This window comes from Notamacropus eugenii, chromosome 5 (assembly GCF_028372415.1).
Source record: "Notamacropus eugenii isolate mMacEug1 chromosome 5, mMacEug1.pri_v2, whole genome shotgun sequence".
Lineage (NCBI taxonomy): Eukaryota > Metazoa > Chordata > Mammalia > Diprotodontia > Macropodidae > Notamacropus > Notamacropus eugenii.
The window spans coordinates 235,056,351-235,082,648 of NC_092876.1; the positions used below are offsets into that span (position 1 = coordinate 235,056,351).

At 36.5% G+C, this 26,298-nt stretch overlaps 1 protein-coding gene across 4 annotated transcripts in view; it reads left to right on the forward strand.

Annotated features, from left to right (window-relative positions):
* MAP3K20 (mitogen-activated protein kinase kinase kinase 20) overlaps positions 1-26,298 on the forward strand; it is a 209,835-nt gene that overhangs the window by 20,670 nt on the left and 162,867 nt on the right. For 3 of the 4 annotated variants that reach the window (XR_011967694.1, XM_072612348.1, XM_072612350.1), the window contains exon 2: positions 4,876-5,068. Coding sequence is in view for 3 of the 4 variants with exons in the window: in XM_072612348.1 (XP_072468449.1) it covers positions 4,910-5,068 (159 nt within the window). In the remaining variant the exon portion in view is untranslated. Of the gene's footprint in view, positions 1-4,545; positions 4,696-4,875; positions 5,069-26,298 lie in introns of those variants that run through there. The other variant, XM_072612349.1, reaches the window with a different exon arrangement.

Genomic DNA, 26,298 nt, shown 5'->3' on the forward strand with positions numbered 1-26,298 from the left:
TTGTAGAAGGTCAAGAACCAGAACTGATTTCCATTATGCATCAGACTATTCTATGGAAGACAAATCCATAATCTACATAGCTCCATGAGGAAGAATTAGGAACAATGAAAAGAAACTACAGGAAGGTAGATTAAGGCTCAGTATAAATAATAACTTACTAACCATCAGGGATTTCCAGAAGTAGCATGCACTTCCTTGTGAGTTCTCTGGAGTGGTAGAAGTGTTCAACCAGAAACTGAATGGCTGCCAGTCAGAAGGCAGAGTGCATTGACATCCAATCCATAGCTCTTTGACCTTTCTCTTTTCCCCATATCAGACCACAAGTCAAGAGCTCCAAGTCCCAAGTGTCAAAGTGATAAAGCACACCTGGAGGAGAAATGTGGTGGAAGCATATTCTATCACATCCAAGAATCCAAATGTGATTAAAAATTCAGGGGCAGATTAACTCTGTAAATTGTGTTGGTTAAGTTCTCCCCAGGGAACATACCATATTAATTTGTCTCCTGGTGTACTGGCTCCCAAATTCCTGTTATTAAGTTTCATTGCCTTCCTGTCAATAGCATGTCCATACTACCTCTTCCCAAATCTTCATTCCTGTTTTAATCAGCTCATCTTCCCTTAAGCCCTCTTCAACCTGGACCACCCATTGCCTGGCACAGTCTGCTGTGTCCTTTGGAACACCTCCTTTATTATCAACAAATTCTCCTTCATTTGTGAACTTTTACCATCATTCATTCCATATTTTTACTTTAATGGAAGCCTGATTCTTCTCTGAAGACATCACATCCCTTTAAACCCTTTCTAGACCTATGCTGTTCTTATTCTTAGCTCACAGGACCAGGAGGGGTCTTGTATACACTTATTCTTTATTCTGGCAGTAGAGATGGCTGTACTGCCATCCTCCATGAACTTTCCTCATATGAGCTCCTCAGGATCTTATTGTATCATATGTTTCCCACTTTTTTTTGTATTATTGACCAACTTCTAAATATTGCCCTAGTTTGTTCAGTGATTTATTACCCACCTCATGTTCCTTCTTTTCCCTTCCAGCCCCTTCCATGATCTGGGGGTACCTCAATATTTATTATGCTGACAACAATTCTGAAAACATAACCACACAACACCAAACTTTTTCCATTGCATCCTCTGCAATTAAGATAATTTTGCCTCTTTGCTAAAGCTCCTTTTATTTCTTTTTCTTGTCTTTTTGCTATGTTATATTTCTATAAAATATAGGTGTATTTATGATACTACATTAATGATCTTTTCCACCCAGCCTCAGCCACACACTCCCAAATGACCACTTTTTAGGTTTTTACAAGTTCCCCAAATTGCTATATCTACAAGATTTTGAAGTTTATAATTTCACTTCTCTGCCCAACTTCCTCTTTCACTAAACTTACTCTTCACTCTATAGTTCTTTGACCCATCCCTTTTCTCTTAGTTCATCCTTCTCAATAGGCTGTGTTTCTATACCACCCTTGATACCATGGTCTTACCATTTTAGTGGTTCATTAGCTGCTACCTTAGAATCCCTTGCTCCCCAGGTCTTCCACTGTTGCTGACTGGTAAATCTCATCACAGGTCAGCTAGGAATAGTCCTGATGACATCTTTTCTTCAGGCTGCCAGAAGAAAGAGTGTACAATTCCAATTGGACTCAGCCTCTGACATAAAGGCACCTCCTTTCCAGTATGACTATTGTATCTATCTTAAGAATGTGATCCTTCTCTCCCTATCCATTTCCTGGAGGTGAGTAACCCCCATTCCCAGAAGGTCAAAGTGTCTTCTAGAATTTTATGTTTCTTAGAGAAATTTATTTCTTTGAGAAATACCCTGCAATGGCCTGCAAGGGCCATTTACCATTCAGGTAAATAAGGAATTCAAGCAAATAAGTATGTTGTGGGAAATGACTCTCAGATGAAATGAGCTAACTTCTTTTAACCTCTTTTAACTAATTTTCTCTTATTTTGATTTTAGACTGTAAATTTGGGTAACTGACAGGAATTTACACTGTTTACATTAACCCAAGTGAAAACAGAAAAATGAGTACCTGGCAATAGTTTTTAAAAAATCAGCAGATGGAATACATGTATTCATTTCAATTATAAGACATGAGAAATGGTGGGTTTTTTCTTTAATTTACAACATTAATTCTTTTCAAAAAGTCATTGACTATCAGATACATTAATTTTTGGTAATCAGTATTTTTATATTCAAGGTGCCACTGGGTTTGCCAACAAAATTTCCTCTTCCTACTCTACTGTTCCATCAGAATGTCACAGAAAGAATGACAAAAACCAAAGTGTTCTTAAATAACCAGACAGCAAACTAGATAGTATTTTCCATATTTATTCAGGTAATTTAATAAATTACTAATCACTGCTGAATTTCAATTCACACTTTTAAATTATCTCCTATTATCATTAAGAATAAGGTATTATCAGAAATCTTCACAATGAACAGTCAAGATTATAAACTCCTTTGGGGCCAAGACCTATGTTTTATGCTTCTTCATATACTAGCTGGCATTTATGTAATACTTCAGGGGTTGCCAAGCACTTTATGTACATTATTCATTTAGGACTTTGAACAACCCTGTTATATAGTTAAAGCCAGTTTTCATAGCTCTGTTTTGTAGATGAGAAAAATGAGGCTGAGGTTAAGTGATTTGCCTGTAGGCAGCTAGTGTTAGAGGGAGGATCTTAACCCATTTCTTCCTAGGTCTAAATCCAGGACTCTATCCATTGTGCTATGCTGCCTCATTCTTCTACAGAGTCTAATAGGTGCCTTATACAGGTTACTGATTAATAGATATTTCTTTGATTAATTGAATCTCAGAAGAACTTGAGAAGCTAGTTCTTCTCCCCCAACCTCTTGCTCTAGCATGGTGCAGCTTTCCTATTCATGAAAAATAATTTTATTAATTGAACAGATACCTATATGAATACTTACTGTGTGAAGGATACTATTTTGGCTTTGTGAGAACTACAAAGACATATAGGACATGGTCCCCACCCTCCAAAACCTGTTGAGCAAATGGAGCAGAATTCCAAGCCCCCGTCTTTTCTACCTGTGTGTCTCCTTTTTTGGAGGTGGTAGGAGGCGTATTTTTTTTTTAAATAAAAGATCAACTTTTTCAAAGCCAAGTAGGAATACTTGGGGCTTTGATCTAATGATCTTTACAGAATTCTTGAGCTGGATGGAACTTACCTCTGCCTCTGCCTCTAGGCCAGATCATACCTAAACGTTCCTGAACAAGTGAGTAATTATTCTCTTAAAGAAGACCTCCAGGAAATGAGATCAACTTCTTTCATTAACCCATTCTAGTGTCTCAGTAGTTTTACCAGTTTTTCCTCTAGTAGCAATTCAAGTTCAGTAGCTGTTCTTAAGTGAAGAAATCACTAATTGTGATATGAGGCAATTTTTCAAGTGGTAGTTTCTTTTCATTTCAAAACCAATGTCATTTTCATTAAATGACTTTTTCTTCATTGCATCCTATGGTGCCTGGGACATAGTAGGCATAAATGCTTTTTGATTGATTTTCTCCCATTCTAGTGCATGGATTACCATATCCTAACCTTTTACTTGTTCCCCTATATTGCCTTAACTGGTTTTGTCTTGAAGTAAAAAGACTATTGTAGCCAAATAAGAATAAAACTAAAGAATTAAAATTATATTTGATTCAGTCCACAGTAGCTAGACTTTAAATGTTCATCATTTTGTTTTTCTGTGTTCTCAAATATGCAGGGCAATGAAGGAAACAAAATCCCCATCTAGGCTTGATCTTAACTCTGAATTTGATTTCACATCTCAGACTTATGTTCTTTGGTGACCCAGGGTTCCTAACACTGGCTTCCTCCTTTGTTCCATGTTAAGAGTCTCAAGGAGCTGTGTACGTAGTCAGACAACACTTTCGTACTTGTTTTCAGTGATGACACTTCTGTCATCTCATAGCAGCAAAACCTTTACAGCTCGAAGTTTTAAGCTGTCATCACTGGAACCTATGTCCAGCAATGCTGTCACTGTGCAGTGGTAACATTTATGTACCTAGGCAGTAGTAAAACTTCTTAGACTACAGAAGGTATCACTGTTATAATCTATGGGTGGGGTATTCTGTTCCTTTGGCAACAAACATAATAAAAATTTTAACAACCATAAGATTCATTCTTGGCAATGTTCTATGGGATGATTTAATATACTGTAATCAAGGGAAACTATTCTGCTCTTTAATTAAACTTTGCTATGGTATACAGACCAGGGAGATACTTGTGGAAAACATTTGGCCAGATTTATAGTATCTTTGTAACTGAAAGGTTGCTTTTATCCTCTTGAGCACTCTTTGCATGTTTGGTTTTGCCAGGTTTTGGCTGTAATTTTGCCAGGATGTTCAGTTGCTTAGGCTGTGTATATTTTGTGTAAAGTGATCACAACAGGGAGAGATGGCATGCTTTGGATTCCAGAACAGCTATGCAAGCCTGCAATTGAAAGCACGTTTCCAGTTTGTCAGGGCTTCCTGATAGACCTGGTGACACACTAGCCTTTTCACAGAGCTCCTCCGTGTGTGCGTGAGTGTGCTTGAGTGCAGGAAGTGTGGCTTCATATCTGCTGTGGCAGAAATCTGAGCCACTTCTCTGTAGGCAGCTGTGTTGCAGGGCTTGGATGAGTTGTTTTTAAATTTTTCGTAGGCTGCCAGGGTGAGTTTTGTTTGGATTTTTTAAGCCCATACAATTATGGGCTTCTTTCTTGCCCTTCTATCTCTTCAGTTAACGTGTCCTCTGAGTGTCCCAAAGGACACATTCTATGTTATTTAAAATAGCGTTCTGGGGCTATTCTAATAGGATATGAACTAACTGGACTCTGTTTTCTCTTTGCAGATTTTGTGGAGGTATATTACTTTGTCATTATGAGATGTCGTCTCTCGGTGCTTCCTTTGTGCAAATCAAATTTGATGACTTGCAGTTTTTTGAAAACTGCGGCGGAGGGAGTTTTGGGAGTGTTTATCGAGCCAGATGGATATCACAAGACAAGGAAGTGGCTGTAAAGAAACTGCTCAAGATAGAGAAAGAGGTAAGGCTTTTGCTTACCTTTTTTTTTCTTCTACCATCCAAGTTGGCTTTGATGACATTTCTGTAAGCTTCTCCTGTTGGAGGGGACATGAAGTAGTGTGTGGGGCTGATCCATGGAACTTTCCTGTTCTCCTCTTGGGAGCCCCATAAATAGAAATTATTGCAGTGAGTGTGCTTTGAGGTTGCATTCTGCTAGGGGTCATCTCAACTGAGAGGATTTCTTTCCATGTTATAAAAGACTTTGTGTTCCCTGGCCCTTACAAGGAGCAAGGTGAGATTCAAATCCTTCTTGGAAGCAAGGTTTTCACTCCCCTGGCTAGTTGGGGGGTTGCTAGAGAGCAGTACATGAAATTCATATTCCCCTTTATGTTTTTCTCTCTTTGGGTACTCTGAGACTTTTATACATATTGCAGCAGCCTTAAAATGTTGGCCACATTTAATCAGTTTTGAAAGTTATATATTGTCCTAAGACTCAAATCCCCAGCTTTAGGCATATACTCTGTACTAGCACCTGTCATCACTTTATTCTGCTACCAACCAACAGAGAAATCCTACCCTTGAATTAGGCAAAGACAAGGATCTCTCCTGGAAGGAAACTGAAACATATCTGAGCAGTCTGAGACTTCATCTTATCCATCTTAGTAATTTAATGCAGTATCTTTTAATGTTCAAGTTTATATTGGAGACAGTATTCATATTTGAACTTTCGTGTACAAAGCTACAGTGGTAAAGTTGGCACTTATGTGCAATCTTCCATGTGCAAACCCAATTTCTATCAACTTCTGACAAAATGTTTTTATCTCTCAAAGTCTCATGGTTCCTCCCCGTGACAGGGGATTTCAGAGCTATGCCAGGCCCATACTTATGTTGGTCAAAGCATGATCATCCCAGTTTTCAAAATGGTTCTATCTCTCTATGAAAGGCACTGAAACTCAGTCACAGTTAGCCCCAGGACTTGAAACACTAGTAAAACATGTCAGCCTTCATAAGCCTCAGTGTTCATTCTATGTTCCCATAAATCCATGTGCAGTCCCCAAGAGGTTCATACTGTGAAGAAACACTTCCTCATTCTACCCATATATCTAATCACTTTTCCTCACAGAGGCACATTGATTCAGATACTTTCTCTCTTCCTAACCACTATTTTACTTCATTCATTCAATTACTGTACCACAATCCCCTGCAAACACACCCAACATCTGCCTCTCACTACCAGGTCAAAGCATGATCACCAAGGTCGACATTTCGATGCTCTTTTATAGGCCAGGGAGTAATTACCAATTATGGGAAGCTGTGCACCTATTTTGCCTTTTACACACAGCTATTTGCCTTTCAAGTTGGGGCTTCCCCGGAGCCTATCATCTTTCTGTGCTAAGCCTCTTCACCTAGAACATATTAAGGATTGCTTTTAACAGCTTGATTTTGGTGATTCCTAGTCATATCACTTATTAGAGACTGGTGCAGTTTCCTCATTTAGGCTAAGTATTGTTGTTCCAGATATCTTTATAAACTGAATGTTTCCAGAAATAGCCTTTCCATCCCCCTGACCGATATCATTTTTTCCCATTAATTACTGCCAGTAGCCATAACAATTGCTAGGGGAAGACAAGGAAAGAGCAACACCATAAGGAGTTTCTTCCCAGCTGTGCCATGTGATTACCAACTGTGTTTCCACTGGGTGAAGCCAGGTCAGAAGGGCTAGGTTGCTAGGATAACTCTCCCTTAGGGTATCTGTAGGATTTCTAAAGCACTTAAGATATGGGAGTTCTTAAAAACGAGCGTGTACCTAAAACAGGAGAGCAGTGTGAAGGAAAATTATAGGGTTTGGCTCTTTCTTTCCTTCTAGATCAAAAAAAGTTATTTGAATATTAGCCAAGTAATAAAACAGTCTTTTACTCTATGCTGCATCTAGGACCTTTCATCTGATCAGCTCAAAGAGCTTTATAGGGATTAGGGACCAGATGTATCATTTCATTGATAAATAGAAGTCTTGAATGAGGAAACTCATTCTATCAATGCAAGGTAGAACTTTCTTTGCCACTTTTAGGCTTAGAGCAAGGGTTTTTAATGTGGGAAACCCACGTCCTTGGATAGATTTCAGGGAGTCCATGAATTTGGATGTGGAAAATTTACATTTTTATTTTCACTAATCTCTAGGTGGCACAATGGATAGAGTGCTGGACCCAGAGTCAGGAAGACTCCTCTTCCTGAGTTCATATCTGGCCTCTGGCACTAGCTGTGTGACACTGGACAAGTTACTTAACCTTGTTTGCCTTAGTTTCCTCATCTGTCAAATGAGCTGGAGAAGGAAATGACAAACCAGTCCAGGATCTCTGCCAAGAAAACCCCAAAAGGAGTCACAGAGGGTTGAACATGACTGAAAAAATGACAACCACAAAAATCTCTAAATGAAATTTAGCATTTCCTTCAATTATTTCAAAATATTAGTCAGAGGAGGGGTTCATAGGTTTCACTCTCATACAAAAAGGATTCATGAACAAAAGGTTAAAAGCCCCTGACTTGGAGAGTTGCCGGAGAGAAGAAATGACTTGCCCTGTGTCGCACTGCCAGTGTATTGTCAGAAGTTGAATGCATGTCTTTGTGGAGAGCTCTCTCTTCACTTAGTCATACTACCTCTTAAAGTTGTCTATCGACAATTTATGCCCATTTTTTAGATTGGGAAATTTATCTCAGATCCTACTTCATGTTGAAGATCAATCTAGTGATGATGAAAGGAATAGAAATAAGCTTCAGAATTTCTTTCCCTTGACTTTACTTTCCTACTCAATAAACTTCTACTCAAATATCACTTCAAGCATCAAATATAAAATCCTAGTTGGCAAACGTTCTCTGTTTCAAAACATCTCTCTACTGCAGGCTTTCCACTCGTCTTACATATTATATCCCTTCAGCTGCTCCTTCCTCCCTCACCAGCCTTGATATTCTTCAAAGAAGTTAGTCCATCTCCCAACATCTTCACTAGCTGTCCCTTATGCATGGAATTCCCCCATTCGTCATCTTCACCTCCTGGCTTTCTTTGTGTTCTTCAGATCTCAGCTAAAATCTAACCTTCTATAGGAAACTCTTCCCAATCTCTCTTTGTTGATGATCATCACTTAATCTTGTTTGTTATTTCCCACATTAGATTATGAGATCCTTGAAATCAGAGACTATCTTTTGCCTTTATCTGTATCCTAGCACTTAGCATAGTAGGTTCTTAAATTTTGATTGACTGACTTTTAATACAAGAATTGCTATTTTAAAATGAAATAAGATCAACCAAATGCAGGCAGTTTTCATCAAATATTTATTCAGAGAGGCATCTTAAGTGTGTTAATGATATCAGCATCCGTCATGCAACTTCATTAGGGAGGCAACATGGTATAGCAGATATTGACTTAGAGTTAGGAAGACCTGGGTTCAAATCCTGCCAATTAAGATCCTCACTGTGTGATCTCAGTCAAGTCAAAGATCCTCTCGGTGCCTCAGTTTTTTCATCTATAAAATGAGGGGGTTTGCGTTGGAGGTGTCTAAGGATCCTTCCAGCTCCAATCTGTTATTCGCTTATACTAATTTTATGCAACTATGGGAATGGCTGTATGAGGTATGAAACAATTTTTGGTATAACAACATTAAATGCCACATCCAAATTCATATATTAACACAAATGCAGTATCATTGAGAGTGTGTCTTATCTGTTTAGAGGTAGAAAAGCACATGGAGAAATCAAAACATCACAGAGAGATGCTGTACATTATTTTAATGTCCAACTAGGCTATTTCAGGAGTTAATTCTAGTGATACCTCAAATACATGAAAGCATCCAGTTGTATGGGAAAAATTTTAAGAGTAAAATTGAAAGAGTATTTACTTCTTTCCTGAGTTCTTAATCTTTTTGTGTGCCATGGATCCTTTTGGAATCTAAAGACCTCTTCTCATAATAAAATTTTTAAATTCATAAAAGAAAAAGTATTAGAAAGGAAACCAATTATATTGAAATATTTTTATTATCTATATGTATGTATGTACGTATGTATATATTTGAAAAAACAAGTTCATAGACCCAAGGTTAAGGACTCATACCCAAAAATTACCTTTACCTATTTTCTATTGACCTATACATTTATATTTAAAAGGGCAGCTAAGTGGTACAATGGATAGAGTGCCTGGACCTGGAGTCAGGAAGACTCATCTCTCTGAATTCAAATTCAACCTCAGACACTTACCAGCTGTGTGATCCTGGGCAAGTCACTTAACCCTGTTTGCCTCAGTTTCTTCATCTGTAAAATAAGCTAGGGAAGGAAATGGCAAACCACTCTAGTATCTCTTCCAAGAAATCCCCAAATGGGTTCACAAAGAGTCAGATATGACTGAAAATAGCTGAACACCAAATATATTTATATATTATGTTCAGTGTTGGAATATAAACTCCTTTATAGGCAGGGAATATTTTACTTTTCTCTTTGTATGCCTAAAACTGAGCATAGTATCTGGCACATAATATGTATTTAATAAATGCTTATTGATTGATTGTAAATTATATTGAAGGAGTCAACATTTACTGAATTAATGGGAGCTGAATGGCATTTAAGATAGATACAGCAACATTAATTATTGGAAAGGAAAAATATATTTACTTTATAAATTATCAATTTACTGTATGGCATATGTTCATATTAGCTGTTAGAATATCGTGCTGCAGCACACTTAACTTGGTGTCTGAAGTTTGACTCCTATGCTTACCAATTTTGTGGCCTACCAGAGGCAAAGCAGGCAAAGTAGGCCTATTTACCCTTTCAACCACATCTGTAAAATGAGGATAATCATAACACCTTCCTCACAGGATTGTTTTAAGGACTACAGGACATAGCATATAAAATGCCTTACAGAACCTTAAAGTACCACCTAAGTGCTATCTGTTGTTATTGTTACTGTTTCTATTATATTACTGACATATATATTCTGATAATAATTGTGGGTGTGTAAAGGGAAGAATGGGTTCTTAGTCTTATTGTGTAGTTTAGCTGCATTAAAACTAATAGCTCACCTTTGTACATTTTTTTACAAGTTATAAAGTGCTTCTCCTCTCCCTCCCCCCAGCCTTGTGAAGTGGACAGTGCAAGCATTATTAGAATGCAACTGAGGCTTAGGGAGATTAGGGAGGTCAAGTGGTAGAACTGTTAGAGATAGATTCAGTTTTTGAAACTAAATGTTCTGATGCTAAATCTTTCTATTGCACACTGAGTCTTTCTGCCACACCAGGATGCATGGAGGACTAAATCAGAAACTTGTTTTCACCTGGCAGAATGTTTACTGCACCTGGTTATTTTTTTTTTACCCAATGTGACTTTCCTTTGTGTGAAGACATAAATGTTCCAAAGGAGAAAGTGAGTAAATAAACGGCCACCAGTTTTGGAAGCTGTGGAGCATTATCTCCTGTAAAACATACTCATGTAATTAGAAATATAATGGAAATATAGTGGATTTCACTTTTCATAAATCTTTAACTTAGAATTGCATCTAGGGAAAATGTATTTCTTCTTTTGAAATGGCCTTTTGTCCTTATTGCAAAAAAAAAAATTGGTGATTACAGATAAATATTAGGTTTCAAAACATTTAATTAAAAATCCTACTTCTGCCAACCATTGTTATGATAAATTACTTTCCATATCTATTAACATAAATTTTTTTTTAAAAACTCATTATATCTTATAGCAGAGGGGTGGAGGGTTACTAGAACAGAATGGTGTAGACATTGCTAGATGTGGTTATTGCATTAGATGGTTTTGCTTGGTTGTTTTGGTTGTTGCCAGAGAGGTTTTTATGGGGGTGGAGAGTGGGAAAGTGGGAAATACCAGTGTTATTGACAAAAAAAAAAACAACAAAAACCCACCAAACCAATAAAGCACAGCAAAACTAAATAAAATCCCTTTCACATATCACCTCTCATCACTTTTCCTGTTTCAACATGTGCCTATGAAGTGTTTAATGCTGGTTTCAACAGGGCTGTTCTTGAGCCAAAAATCTGTTGTGCGTCAGCCATGGTTCTTCTAACTTGTTTATGTTATTTGCATATTTGCTTACAATCTTCCTTTATTTTGTAAGAAGTATTTAAGGCAGAGAAGAACAATGTGGTCCCAGGGATAGCTACATACCAGAAGTATGCATGTTTGTGTGTATGTATATATGTATGTATGTGCATGTATGTATGTGTGTGTGTATTTACATGTGGGTATGTATATGTATTTAGCTATAGACAGATCTAGCTATTTCCTGGTATCTATTTGCTAAATTCCAGATGAGAGAGAATGATCTCTTTGGAAAGAAATGTAAGCAGTAGGGGGGAGGGGTGTGGATAGGGTGGAAATAAAAAACCCAAAAGGCCACCTAATTAAACAGTGCTGTGATTGAAAACATTCAAAGGGAAAAGAAATGTGCTCTCACAAGTATAAACAGTTCATCAGCTTCACAACACGAATTTTTAAAAGTTCATTTCCCGATTTAATTTTCCTCTGGCACTGCTATGTTTTATTGGATGACATCTTGCTTTAGACATGTCTGTGCAGGCTTTTGCTTTGGAATTTTAAAGCCCTGTGTGTTTTCTTGAATTCTGTTAGTGTTAAAATAGTGTTAGAAAAAGATTTACAAACTAGTAGGGAAGAAACAAGATGTGTTTTTTTTTAATGAATGACTGGAAAGAAAAGGAATTCTTACATACTAAAATACAAAGGTTTGTCTTTATCCTAACTTTTGCAACTTACTTCAACCCTGAATTTCTACCAAAGGCTAACAAGGGAAGTAATGTTGGAAGGCAGAGAAATTAGTTTCATAATTTTGTGCATCATTGTATTGTAATACAAACATTTGTAGATGAGGAGAGAGGATTATTATGTAAAATCTGTGTCTTAGCAAAAGGACCTAACTACTTTTCTCAACAGAAGGAAAAAAAATAACAGTAAAATAAAAGACAAAAATGGAAAATGAAATGAATACTGAACGTGGGCAGAACTAAAAATAGAGGCGGTCTTTTTTATACACAGTTTATAGATATTGAGTGCTTGCTGCTGACTCCGAATGACCTCCCTTCTGGGAGGTTTTCCATTGGAGGGCAAGTTTAATGTTGTTATCATTTTATTAGATCATTAGAAGAGATTCCCTCCCCACCCTTCCCCACCCTGCTTCATAGATCTATCAGCCAAAGATTGATTTTGCTAGATCTCTTTTCTTACAACCAGAGTTAAAGGAATCTCATTTTAACTCCCCATTCCCCTCTGATCTTTTCTCAAGAATGTAGCAGACAAGGAAAAGAAAACTGGGTCTTTTACTTTTGTAATTCCTTCAAAAGTCTAGTCCTGTACTTGTACATATTATGTGCTTGATAAATATTGTTGATAAATTGGCATCAGACATTTCTGCCATCTGGAACTTCATGATCTAAGACACAAACTGAGTTAAGCCATTAGAAAAGAGATATAAACAATCAAACACATACTGAACAAGGACATAGAACCTCAGAACTAGAAGGGCCCTCAAAAATCCTTTAGTTCAACCCTCTCATTTTACAAATGAAGAAGCAGGTGCAGAGTGGCCCAACCCATGGCAGAGGGAGAAGAACCGAAGGCTCCAAGCCTAGAACTCTTTGATCTCTTCCCTGAATTAAATGATTAAATATCATGCATTTACAATATGTACTGCAGATATTAATGTCCATATTCTTAGGGTGATTGGTAAGAGGAATAATTAGAGACATATATTTAGATGGCAAGGGGTCATGGGAAGTGTGACAAACAAAAAGACATGAATTATATGCTATACAGTATCTGCCTAGATAATAGCTGTCTCTCTGATTCTAAGGAGATAGACATTGCACCAGTCAACAAGCATTTATTAAGTTGGGTCAACAAACATTTACTAAGCATCTACTATCTGCCAGGTACTAAGCACAGTATAAACGCCAGAGAGTTTGTTTAAAAGCACGTGTTATATGCTTAGCCTCTTTAAATATTACATTTGATTTTTTAAATGGTTGATGTGGTCAGAAAAAATATTTTGTCCAAAAACCATCCTGTAAGATGAAGCCCTTCTTAAAGCTCTATTGCTCTGCTAAGGCAAACTGAAATGTAGGGAAACAAAGAAAGGGAGGAAGTCTAAAAGATTTCTAGAACATTCTAAGAGACTCAGATGTATGACACTGTGTTGCAGTTAAAATGAGGAGTATGTTCCAGGCAAATATATATACATACACACACACACACACACACACACACACACACACACACACACACACATGTATATACACACACACACACACACATACTGTAACATTCATCTTACACAAGTCTAGGAGAAAATTAAATTGCATGATGAAACTGAAATAGTTTCTAAGGAACTCAAAACCTGAAATCAAAGCCCAATATGGAAGGAGAAATGAACCCTTCCCCCCTTACCCATTTTTAAAAGTTTCATAAGAAGTACAGTCCAACTTCTGTTTTTAAAAATAAAATCAATTTCTTTGGTTTAATAAAAAGCCTTGTAGTCTTAAGGTCCTTTCAGACATTCTCTTTGTATTTCTTGCCCAATTGTATCCAAAGTATTTCTCTCTCTCTCTCTCTCTCTCTCTCTCAAAACAGCCCCCATACCTCCAAAATAATTTGTGACCACAGGAAGCCATTTACTTGATATGTAGCAACCATGTGACCAAAGTAATGTGAGCAACAGTGAAACAGTGGGAGATAATATCAAGAAGTTTGTTGGAGGAGCCCTGTCATGACTTTCATTTTTTATATATTATTTTATTTTTCCCCAATTACATGTTAAAACAATCTTTTAAAACTTTTTTAAAAATAGTTTTGAGTTCCTCTCTGATAAATTTCAGTAATAAGCTATTGAAGCTTTCTGATTCAGTCTGACTTTCTTAAAGTCATCTCATAATTCATAATTTACGCTTCCTAATCTCAGCTGTGTCCTTATTACAACAAGGCAAACACTTTATTCCTCCCTAATCAGTTTATTATCTCACTCCCCACAATGGCTATTCTAGAATTTTTCATCTGTCCTCTAGCTTCCCATTGTACCCCTTCTCCTCTTGTCTAAGTTTAAGATTTTGCCACTCACTTCCCCCCAAAATTGTCATTTGCCAAGAGTTCCCCTTCTCCCCTCCTCATTTCACTCCTTTCAGACATCTTCCTCCACTATCTTCTTCATTCCTATCTTGGATGAACAGGAGTCCCTCCTTCTTTCCAAAGCCAAGCCCTCTACATATACCCTTGATCCCAACCCTTCCCAACTTTTCCAGCACATTGGACCCACTTTCATCCAAACTCATTCTCTGATCTTCAGTGTCTCCCTATCTATTGGCTCTTTCTCTGATGCTTAAAAATACTCCCATGTCTCCCTTATCCTTAAATGGTCATCTAACCATCCTGGCTAGCCATCTTCCTATATCTGTGTTCCTCTTCTTGACCAAATTCCTTGGTAAAGTCATCTACATTTGTTGCTTCCACTTTTTCTCTTCTCCCTCTTCTAAATCCTCCACAATTTGGCTTCTAACCCCATCTGTCAGTTGAAACTGCCTTCTTCAAAGTTACCAATGATTTCCTTTTTGTGAAGTCAAGAGGGCTTTTTTCAAGAAGTCCTGATCCTTCTGGACTTCTCTGTATCATTTGACAGTGGGGACCATCTTCTCCTTCTGGATGCTTTCTTCTCTGTAGATTTTTGTGACATTGCTTTCTCCTGGTTCTCTTCTTAGATGTCTGACTGCTTTTCAGTTTTCTTTGATTGCTCTTCATCCCCCAAAGCTCTCTCTTGGCCCCTCTTCTCTTCTCCTGGTCTATACTGTCTGCCTTGGTGATCTCAACAGTATTGAGTTATCAGTTCTAAGGAGATGATTCCCATACCTATAAATCTAACCCTAGTGTCTCCTGAGCTTTAGTCTCACATTACCTTACTCCTTTTCTCATTTTTCAACTTTTTAAAAATTAAATTGGATGCATAAAATATAGACATTTCTCACATGGACAATTCTTGTTATGAAAAAAGGCAGCAAAAATACAGTAATAGTGGGTTGTGCTTCACAAAGTAATCATTTTGGAAGAATGCAGTACAATGCAGTTACAACTATGAGGAAATAATGTGAATGACCAATTGCCTTTTGACATTTTGATTTGGATATGCTATATGCATCTCAAACTCAACATATCCAAAACAGAATTCATTATATTTTCCCTACAAACCTTTCCTCTTCCCAACTTTCCTAATATTGTCAAGGTTACCACCATCCTGCCAGTCACTCAACCTTGCAACCAAGACATCATATTTGACCTCTCATTTACTCCACATATCCATTCCATTATTGTTTCTACCTTCACGGTCTCTCCTATACCTCCCCTTGTACAATACCACCACCCTAGTACAGGCACTCATCATCTTCCCCCTGTCCTATTGCAGTAGTCTCCTGGTGGGTCTGCCTACCACCAGTCTGTCTCCACTTCATTCTTATTCACTACTCAGCCAACCTCAAGGTGATTCTTATAAAATCTAGGTATGACCATGTTACCCTCCTGTTCAGTGAACTCTAGTGGCTTTCTAGGATCAAATGCAAACTGCTTTGTTTGGCACTTCAAACACTTTATAACCTGGCCCCTTCCTACCTTTCCAGTTTTCTTATACTTTACTCTCTTCCACATACTTTATATTGTAGCAACATTGACCTCCTTGCTGTGCCTCAAGCAACCCTCCATCTGCTGTCCCTGATTCTTTGCACTAGGTGTCTCTCAAGTCTGAAATGTTCTTCCTTTGGCCTCAACTTTCCTGACTTCTTTAAGGAGTTAGCTCAAATTTCACCTGCTCTATATAATTCTAAGCCATATATCTAAGAGCCTCCCTGGCCCACAGCCTTCCATCTACCCTGTGTATATTTTCTCTGCCTATTTGTTGTCTCCCAGATTAAAATGTAAGATTCTTGAGGGAAGTCTGCATCCTCAGCTTTTAGCATTGTCCCTGGCACATAGTGTTTAATGTTTGTTGGCTTGACCTCATAGCTTCCAACAGTTTGAAACTGCCTACTACAATGCAAACACTGCTTCTGTTTTAATCTAAAACCTCAGATTTTATTTTCAGGGTTACTTCATAAGGAGAACTTATTTATTTTATAGATGGAACCAATAAGAATATTTAAAAGTGCCTAATCATGTTAGGAATTAGCTTATTGACTCTTTTGGAGACCTAGTTGAATATAATGGTTGGCTGTACTTCTCAGCTCATTTCAAGGGCATATAAGAGAATAAATGACCACAATTATATCATGAATACTTTTTTTTTGAGAATTCAGTTTTGGAAACTGTGATGGATAGTAGCTCACAATTATATGGTATTTTGCAGTTTCCAACATATTTCATATTGTTTCATTTGATCCTAACAATAGGTTGCCTATCTAGGCAAAATGAGTATTATTATTCCCCTCTTACAGTTGAGGAAACTGAAGTTGAAAGAGGTGGAATGGCTTTCCTAAAGTCATATAACTAATTAAGTAGGAAGGAAAGGAAGATGTAGTGGAAAGGGTGCTAACTGTGGAGTCAGAAAAAACTTCTCTTCAAATCCTGCTTGCAATTCTCAATAGCTGTGTGACACTGGGCAAATCACTATGACATCCGGGCCTCAGTTTACTCATCTGTGGGGGCATAACGACACCTGTAGTGCTTATCTTACAGCGTTGTTGTGAGGATCAAATGAATCATATATGGAAAGCACTATAGAAATGCCAGTTCTATGCTTAGAATTCTCTCCCTCGTTATTTCTAGAAACCTTGTAGCTTTTCTGGCTTCCTTCAAGACTTAGACATAATTATTTAGAGTAAGAAACAACTTTGCTGTGGAGTTGTAGGGATAACAGTAGTGATATCTATGTAACACTTTAAGGTTCACAAAATACTTTTTTATACACTCTGATCCTCATAACAACCCTGTGTGAATTGATGTGGTTATTAAGGCCCAAAGTAGCTCTCTACCTGTCTTTACCAGAATTGCTTGCAAACATGAAATTAATGTTCTTGCTGTCTTCCTGAAGGTCTGGAGAATAAATAAGATAACCATTAGCTTTTGTATATATAATATACATTGGGTACAGTATAATACATTGTAGCCTTTGTGTATATAACACACACTGAATTCACCTCCCTGGTTCTTGCAATATGCCAAAGTATCCCCAAATCATGTGTGTCTTATGTATACTCCTATTAGTAGTGTCACTAGTATTAGATATATTCTTCTTATACTTAAAAAATATCCTTATTTCATTTTATTTTTCTGAAGTTTTTCCTCTAGTCAAACTGAATACACATAGAAAGGAACATGCTTGTGGTTCAGGATTTTTGTAGTCTTAAGGGATTTTATATATTAACATAGAACTTAAAGTGATTTGAGTTTTTCTGGGTTTGGGGTACCCTTCCCATTTCCCTCCCCAAGCACAATCACTTCAAAGGTTATAAATTGAGAACTTAATGACACAGTGATGTCTTTAGTTTTAGATTTTGTTGACAGATGCCTCCCTCCTGGTAGCAGACCTGACTATGATGTGGATGGGAATCATCATTAAAAAGAGGAAATCAGTAGGGGAAAGCAATAAGAAAATTTGGGATCTAGCCCTTCCTAGTATATTGAAGTCTTTCCTTTATCATGTTTTCACAAATCCTGGGATGTTTACCTACTGCTGTTTGTCAGAATGAGTAGGAAGAAAATTTCCCTTTTAAGAACACTATATAAACAATTGGAAGCATTCAACACCTGTTTATCGTAGCAGAGCCCTGCAGAGGGAGAAGGGCAAATTCTCCATTAACTTTTGCATTCAGAAATGGTTTCAGAAAGGAGAAAGAATTTCTTTCCTTCTGTACACTTGGTTATGATTAAGAGGCACAAAAAGCAAGATTGAGGTACTGATAGCTTGCATTTATAAGCAAAATCTGGCCTGAAGTTCTCCATGTTTCTTTTGAACTATGTGCAAGGCTTTTTCAAAAGGAAAGAGTACTAATCAGTGCTTACATGAGTCAGACATTTGTATAATGTATAACACATTGGCATTTGGCTTTCTTCTTAGGATAATTACTTTTGAGACAGGTTTTCAGTTCCTGCTACTATTTGAAGGATAAGAGATGATTAGGGAGTCAGGGTTCAACAGCTAGATACCTGAGCTGAAGGCAGGACAGAAATGGGCCAAGTCAAAAATGCGGGTGGCAATATTTTCAAATCATAATGATGGAGTAGGCAGACTGAACAGGGGAGATTGTAGCTTGAGACAGTAGATTGTGAGACAGGCAGATTTCTTTGTTTTTGTCCTATATTGTATCAAAGTCCCATTAACTTGAATACACGAGAATTAACCATTTCCATATTTTGTACATGTAGATGGAGGTCTAATTTTCAAACTTTGTTTAGGCTACCTACCTTAAAATATTATTTCATAAGACCATAAAGTTAGATCTAAAAGGGAGCTCAGAAACTATTTAATCCAGCCTCCTGATTGAACATATGAGGAAACTGAGGCCCAGGAAGGTAAGTGATTTGCCCAATTTTTATCCTCCTCTCATTATTACCCTGGAACAAACTCTTCATTAGTCCCCTGATATAACACTGCCCTTTCTTTTTTCTGTGCTATTCCTCCTATTGAAATATAATATAGTCAAAAGATTAATTTGGTATTTATCAATAAAGGTAAGGAAGGTTCAAACCAAATCTAATATGAATGCCCAGAGGATATTTCATTGATGGCATAGGCATAGCAACTTTTAAATGTCATTTTAAAAACCATGTTATTTTTTGATACAGCATATTGAAGTTTTGTCTCAGAGAGGATATTTGGAACTGAAATTTTAAAACAGAGCTCACCAAACAAATTGGTTCAAGATAAGCACACACACACACACACACACACACACACACACACACACACACACACACCTGCAAATTCTATTTAGGAAGGAAATAACTTTTACAAATGCAAATATAGTTTCCATATCTCCTTATTGTTAAATGCCTAGGTTTCTTCTGATCTTGTAAGGGATACATTCCATTCCTGGGATTCATTTCTGTAAACCACTCAGTGTGGAAAAGGGAAAGCAGAAATCAAAGCCTCAACCTTCTTTGACCTCGGATAATTATTTTTTTGTGGTGAAGTGTTGTCATGTTGATCCCTTTGTTCCAGTCCAGTCATAGAAATAAATGAATGGGTCAAAACTGAGGAATAGAAAGGGGTTTGTCTGCCTGGCTTGTTACCTTTTCCCAGAGAAAGCTTTCTTCTACTCTCTGATAGAGGAGTAAAGGCTTTTCCAAGAGGAATCTTCTTGGCAGAATCTGTTTGGAGAATATTATTAGATGATTGGACTCTCTTTTTATTTTTTATCATTTCTGAAATGGAAAGTTAAATCCTGTGTCATATCTTGTAGATATGTATAGCATTAGATTTATAGGCATCTCCTTTTCATTTAAAGACTTCACCTTCCTTTCTTCTCAAGTGATTTTGGAGGTTTTCCCCAAATAATATTTGGCCAATGTGATAATTTTTATTTGACAACATAATAAGAAGGAAATGAAAAGATTATGACCACCAGAGGAAAGATTTTAATCAAAATTATTCATTCAGAGATAGCTTGCTTTCTTCAATATACATAAGTAAAATATTCTATTTTCTTTTCAAAGAAAACTTCTTGTATTCCTGACTTATTTTGCAGGTTTCCCATCTCCCCTTTCCTTAGTGAGATTTCCCTGTTTGAGTGTGCTAATTGAAATATCTGTAGTCACTTACAAGAAAATAGGTTGATAATTTTTAATTGTTATTTCTAATGGTGCAGAAAGATGTAAATCCTAAAATATTTTAAAATAGTGCTTATCTATGGGACTGTGTCTGAAAGAATTCTGTAGTATCAGGTATACATTTCTTATGGTTACAAATATCTTTGTTAAACTTGTCAGACATACTGTCAAGAATTCTCTCTTTTACTAAGATAATACCCATATTATAGACTTTTCCTGTTGTTATACAAGCAACTACAGTATAAGGGGCATAATCTGACACCTTCCTGGAGAATACAAATTAAATCTGTGGTATGGTTAGAAACTTTATTAAAAAAGTACATTTATTCATTTTACATTCAAGTCATCTGAACATTTGGATCTGAAAGCATATTATCTGGTGTTAGAACAAAGGTTCTTCTCTTCCAACTGGAGAAACCAACTCATTTTATTGACTTCAGAATTATTTTATTGCTTCTCTGAAACTATCTGTTTTAGTGATTGATAAATGCTTTGAGGCAAGATAATTCAATATAAAATAACAGTAATAATGACATGATATGTAGTCCTATTAGAGCTGGTACTTTACATACATCTTCTCATTATAGCCTCACAACAGTCTTATGAGATAGGTACTGTTACAAGTGTTATCTCCATTTTGTCGATAGGGAAAATAAAGCACAAAGATTTAATTATTTAACATGATCAAACAGGAAATGGAAAGATTAAACATTGACATCTTAAGAATCAACGAACTTAAACAGATGAAAATGGATGATTTTAATTCAGGTGATCATTATATATACTATCCTCTGTGGGCAAGAATCCCTTAGAACAGGTATTCTTAGAATCCCTTCTAGGTCCTTGGATGTGGCCTTTTGACTAAGTTCATTTTACAGAACAAATCCTTTTATTAAGGATTTATTATTCAGTCAAAGGGCCTCATTTGAGGACCTAGAGGGTCACATGTGGCCTTTAGGCCCCAGGTTCCCCACCTCTGCCTTGGAAGAAATGACATAGCCTTCAAAGTCAATAAAAGGGTGAGAAAAGCAGTACTAGGGTATATATAATCTCAAAAAAATATCAGAATGATTTCTCTTCTAATCCAAGACAAATCATTCAGCATCACAGTAATATGTCTATGTTAAAACCACTGATGCTGAAGAGGCCAAAGTTGATCATTTTTATGAAGACCTGCAACTTCTTCTTGAAAAACACCTATGGAATACTAAAGTAGGAGATTAAGAAAAATCAAATAACTAGAAAGTTTGGCCTTGAAGTACAAAATGAAGCAAGGCAGAGACCAATACGCCTTTGTCAAGATAATCCAGTGGACATAGCAAAGACTTTTTTTTAACAACCCAAAAGATGATTCTACACATGGATGTCACCAGATGTTCAGTGTCAAAACCAAATTGATTACATACTTTGCAACCAAAGGTGGAACTCAGTTAAAACAAGTCCTGGAGCTGATTGTGTCTCAGATCATCAACTTCTTATTGCAAAATTCAGATTTAAATTGAAAAAAGAAGGGAAAGTCATCATTATATATATATATATATATATATATATATATATATATATATATATGTAAAACCTAAATAACATCCCTTATAAATATGAAGTGAAAGTGGTAAATAGATTTAAAGGATTAGATCTGGTAGAAAAAGTCCTGAAGAACTATGGACAGAGATTCAGAATATTACACTGTACACAGAAATGAAAAAAACCCAACATTTCAATGAAAAAGAACAAGAAAGCAAAGTGGCTATCTGGCAAGACTTTATAAAGAGCAAGGGAAAGAAGGAAAGTGAAAGGTCAAGGAAAATGGGAAACACATACCCAAATGAATGCAGAATTCCTAAGAACAGCAAGGAAAGATAAGATTTTCTTAAATGGATAGTGCAAAAAAACAGAAGAAAGCAATAGAATGGGAAAGATGAGTGATGTTTTCAAGAAAATTAGAGATAATGATGTAATAAAAGACAAAAAGACAATCTCTTCTAGCAGTAGAAGAGATTAAAAAGAGGTGACAAGAATACACAGAACCATACAAGAAAGATCTTAACATTACCCCATGATGTGGTTGCTCATCTAAAGCAAGACATCATGGAGAATAAAGTCAGGTGGACCTTGGGAAGCATTGCTAACAACAAGGCTAGTGGAGGTGAATTTCACTGAATTTCACTGAACTATGTAAAATCCTGAAAGATGGTGCTGTTAATGTGCTGCATTCAGTATGCTAGCAAATTTGAAAAACTCAACAGGGGTTACTAGATTGGAAAAGATCAGTTTGCTTCCGAATCCCAAAGAAGGGTAATGCCAAAGAATGTTCAAATTAGTGAACAGTTTGCCTTCATCTCACATGTCAGCAAGGTAATGCTTAAGATTCTGCAAGCTAGATTTCATCAATATATGAACCAAGAATTACTAGAAGAGTAGGTGGTTTTCAAAGATGTAGAGGAACTGGAGGCCAGATTGGCTCTATCATGGAGAAAGAAAAGAAAAAAAATCTACTTCTACTTCATTGACAACACTAAAGCCTTAGACTGTGGGAATCACAATAAAATGGGGCAAATCCCCAAAGAGATGGAAGTACCAGATCATCTTACTTGTCTCAGTCAAGGAGCACCAATTAGAACTTCATGTGAAACAACTAATTGGTTTAAGATTGGAAAAGGAGTATGACAAGGCTGTACATTGTCACCTTATTTATTCAGTTCATATGCAGAGTACATCATGCAAAGGCTACACAGCATACTAAAAAGCAGAGACATCACCTGCTAAGAAAGGTTCATGTAGTGAAAGCTATGGTTGTCCAACAGCTATGTGTGGCTGAGAGATTTGGGCTATAAGGTAAGCTGAGTGCTGCAGAATTGATGCTCTTGAGTTGTGGTACTGGAGAAGACTTTAGGGAATCCCTTGGATAGGAAGGAGATCAAATTAATCAATACTTAAAGAAATTAATTCAGGCTATTAATTGGAAGGTCAAATATTGAAGCCCAAACTTGAATGCTTTGGCTACATAATGAGAATATGGCACTCGTTGGAAAAGACCATGATGTTGGGAAAGTTTGAAGGCAAAGGGAAAAAGGGACAACAGAGAATGAAATGAATAAATAGTGTCATAAAAGCACTGAAAATGTGCTTGGACAGATTTTGGGAATAGTAGAGGACAAAAGAGCAGAAGTCCATGGGGTCATAATGAGTTGGACAAGACTGAATGACTGAAAAACAAACAGCTAAAAATTGTTAGAGGCAGGATTTATAGAATATTTCTCATACTGTTAGGGCATCTAGGTCTAAAAAAAAGAAAAAATGTATTTTAAATTGATATGCCTGAAATAAAATAATCTGAAGTAAGTTGTCGTTTAGATTCATGAGATTATAATATGTAGAGTTGGAAGGGATATTAGAAGCCGTCTGGTCCAATCCCTCATTTCACACAGAAAACTAAGGTATCAAAAATGACTTACTATGACCACATGATAGTAAATAGTAGAGACAGAATTTGAACTCAGGTCCTCTGATGATTATAGCAGGGAAGAAAATACTAACCAAATATTTTTATTGACCAGTTACTTTTTGGAAGCTATTTCAGTTGATAGATAAAGGGGGCACATAAGAGTACGTTAGGAAATTGTGCAGGTAAAAATTGTGTGTTACCTGTGTTTTTCATGGATAAGTGAATATTTATGTGTGTGTGTGTGTGTGTGTGTGTATATTTGTAAGTTAAGACTCTCTAAGACAAAAAGTTGCAGAATAAGTGTTGATCTGCATGATCAGGAGGAGTCTCTATCTATAAAGACAGAACTTTTAGAAATGCCCAGTGAGGAAACTTTCTACCAGAGTAGTTCAGCACAAGTCCTGTAATTTATAGTCTTAGAAAGTTGACTTAGGGTACTGAGAGGCAGAGATTGGTCCAGACTAACAGCCAATACTTCATACGTCAAAGGAAGGATTTGAACTGAAGTCCTCTTGAGTCTGAAGTCAGCTCTCTATCTCCTGTACCACACTGCCTCTCATGTAAATATATATCACATATACATACATACTTATATATATATAAATGAATTTAAAGTAATCCTATTGTATAGTAACTGGTACATGTAGAATATAAGAGGAAAAGGATTTATTTAACAAGGAGATTTATTGGATTCATTAAAGATCAGAGAATGTTTAATGAGAAAGCTTTGACTAGAATTTGATATTAATTAAAACAGTTCACTATCTTTTTTTCTCTATTAGAAGGGCAAATTGGAGCTGAGTTCAATCTCTCTTTTCCTTGCGCCCACGGGATTCCAAGACCTTTATAGATCCAGTTTTTTTAAATGAACATTAGAATGTTGTAATTAATTGTGGTAAGTTTTGGTTTATAGTTTACATATTATGTGTCCTGATAGATTCAGGAGCAGGTGAGATGTCTCAGCAAGAGGAGGTCTGGAGGGGTGGTGGTGTTGGAGAGAAGGGATTATAGAATACAAGTCCTTAGCTCTTCTGTGCAGGAACAAAGGTGATGCCATTCCTCTCTTCAATGAGGATCAACTACATAGTCCTTGGTTTACCCATTTGGTAGAAGTGTGTGTTTCATGCTCTCTCAGATAAATCCATATAAGGCTTAGCATCTCATTTCCATTGCCTTCTTTAGGAAGCACCTTTTTTCATACAGTGCAATTCTCACCCATATTTTTTCAGCTTAGGCTATTTTCTTCCCGTAGTTCAGGGGATATAACTAAAATAGAGACATAGCTTTGCAGAATCTTAGCTTGAGGAGAGATATTCTCACACTCTGATAATGACCTCCCCTTAGCCTTGGGCTCATCTGCTGCACCCTTTAAGTATGGATTTTTTTTTTTCAGCTGAAAAGCCTCAAGCCACATCACAGTTTGAAAATAGAAAATGAGGTTCATTTTCAAATAATTCACTGATGTTTCTAATGGTCTTTGATGTAGAACCTTATGTTATTGAATGTAGTAATGTTGAATAAGTCTCTTATCAAAAAAGGAACAGTGCCTGAAAACTAAAAATAAAAATCATTTCAGAGGGAGGTTTTCTAAGAGGGATTATTTTTTTCTTTCTTCCTTTTCAATTTCCTAAAAATAATGTCCATTCTCTTGTGCTGTTTTGCAATAATCTGTTAAGTTAGAAAATTGTAAGAAAAATTCTACTACCAGAATGAGAGATGGTAAATACTGTGAGGCAGGATAATTGAATATAATAACAATAATTATGGATGATATCCAGCCCTATGTGAGTTGATGCTTTACATACATCATCTCATTAAAGCCTCACAGTAACCTTTTGAGGTAGGTACTATATCTTCATTTTGTACATAATGAAAGTGAAGCACAGAGATTCAGTAATTTTGCATGATCATAGCCAAAAATCATAATAGGTAGGATTTGAACCCAGATCTTTCCTTATTGTAAGTCAATTGTATCACATTGTCTCTTTAAAGCATCTGCATAGAGGTACATCATGTCTGATGTAAAGAATTTTCCATTCCAAACATTGTTTTCCCCTGTGGTATCTAAAAATGTTGGTTAAAGCTGAGACTAATCAGGATTTTAGATCTAGTTACTTGTAGTCGGTACAAGAAAAATGGTAGAAAATGTGTGTGTTGGCATGTGGGCTAACAATGCAACATTTCAATAGCATTATGTAAAAACAAACAACAAAACCCACTCTAAGCACATGAGATTATCAGTTCCCTATTCTTGGAAGTTATGTTCTTTCTTAATGGAGTCTATTCTTGCATCAGCTTTTCTGGGTGCCATGTCACACTGCTGACTCATATTGAACTGGCAATTCACTAAGACACCCTCCCTGAATTTTTTTCAGAATAATCACTACCTGTATTTCCCCCATCATATACTCATGAAGCTGATTTTTCTACCTGAATGACTTTACATTTGTCACTATTAAATTCATCTTATTAGATCCATCACAATTCTTTTGGATCCTGACGTTTATCTGTTATGTTGCCTATCTCTCCCGGCATTGTGTTATCTGTAAATTTGAGAAGCACACCTTATCAAACAAGGCATAAACATAAACATAAAAGGATAAACCTTATCCAAATCATTAGTAAAAATGTTTAAAAAAAAAGTGCCAAGCACAGATCTCTAGGGTACTGCACTAGAGACTTCTTATCCTACTGACACTGAATCATTAACAACTCTTCTTTGAGTCCAGTCAACTAAACAAGTTTGAATTCATCTAACTGTATTATTGTCTGCTCTATATTCTCCTCAAGAATCATATAAACTACTTTATCAAAATTTTTGCTAAAATCTGGATGAACTGTATCTTACAGTATTCCTCTCATCTACTTAATTTGGTAATTCTAAGCAAAAAGGAGATGATGTTAGTCTGGTATGACAATGTGTTTATCCTTCATTGCCAAAGAAGACCATGCCATCAGAGAAATAATGACATGACTTTCACTTGAC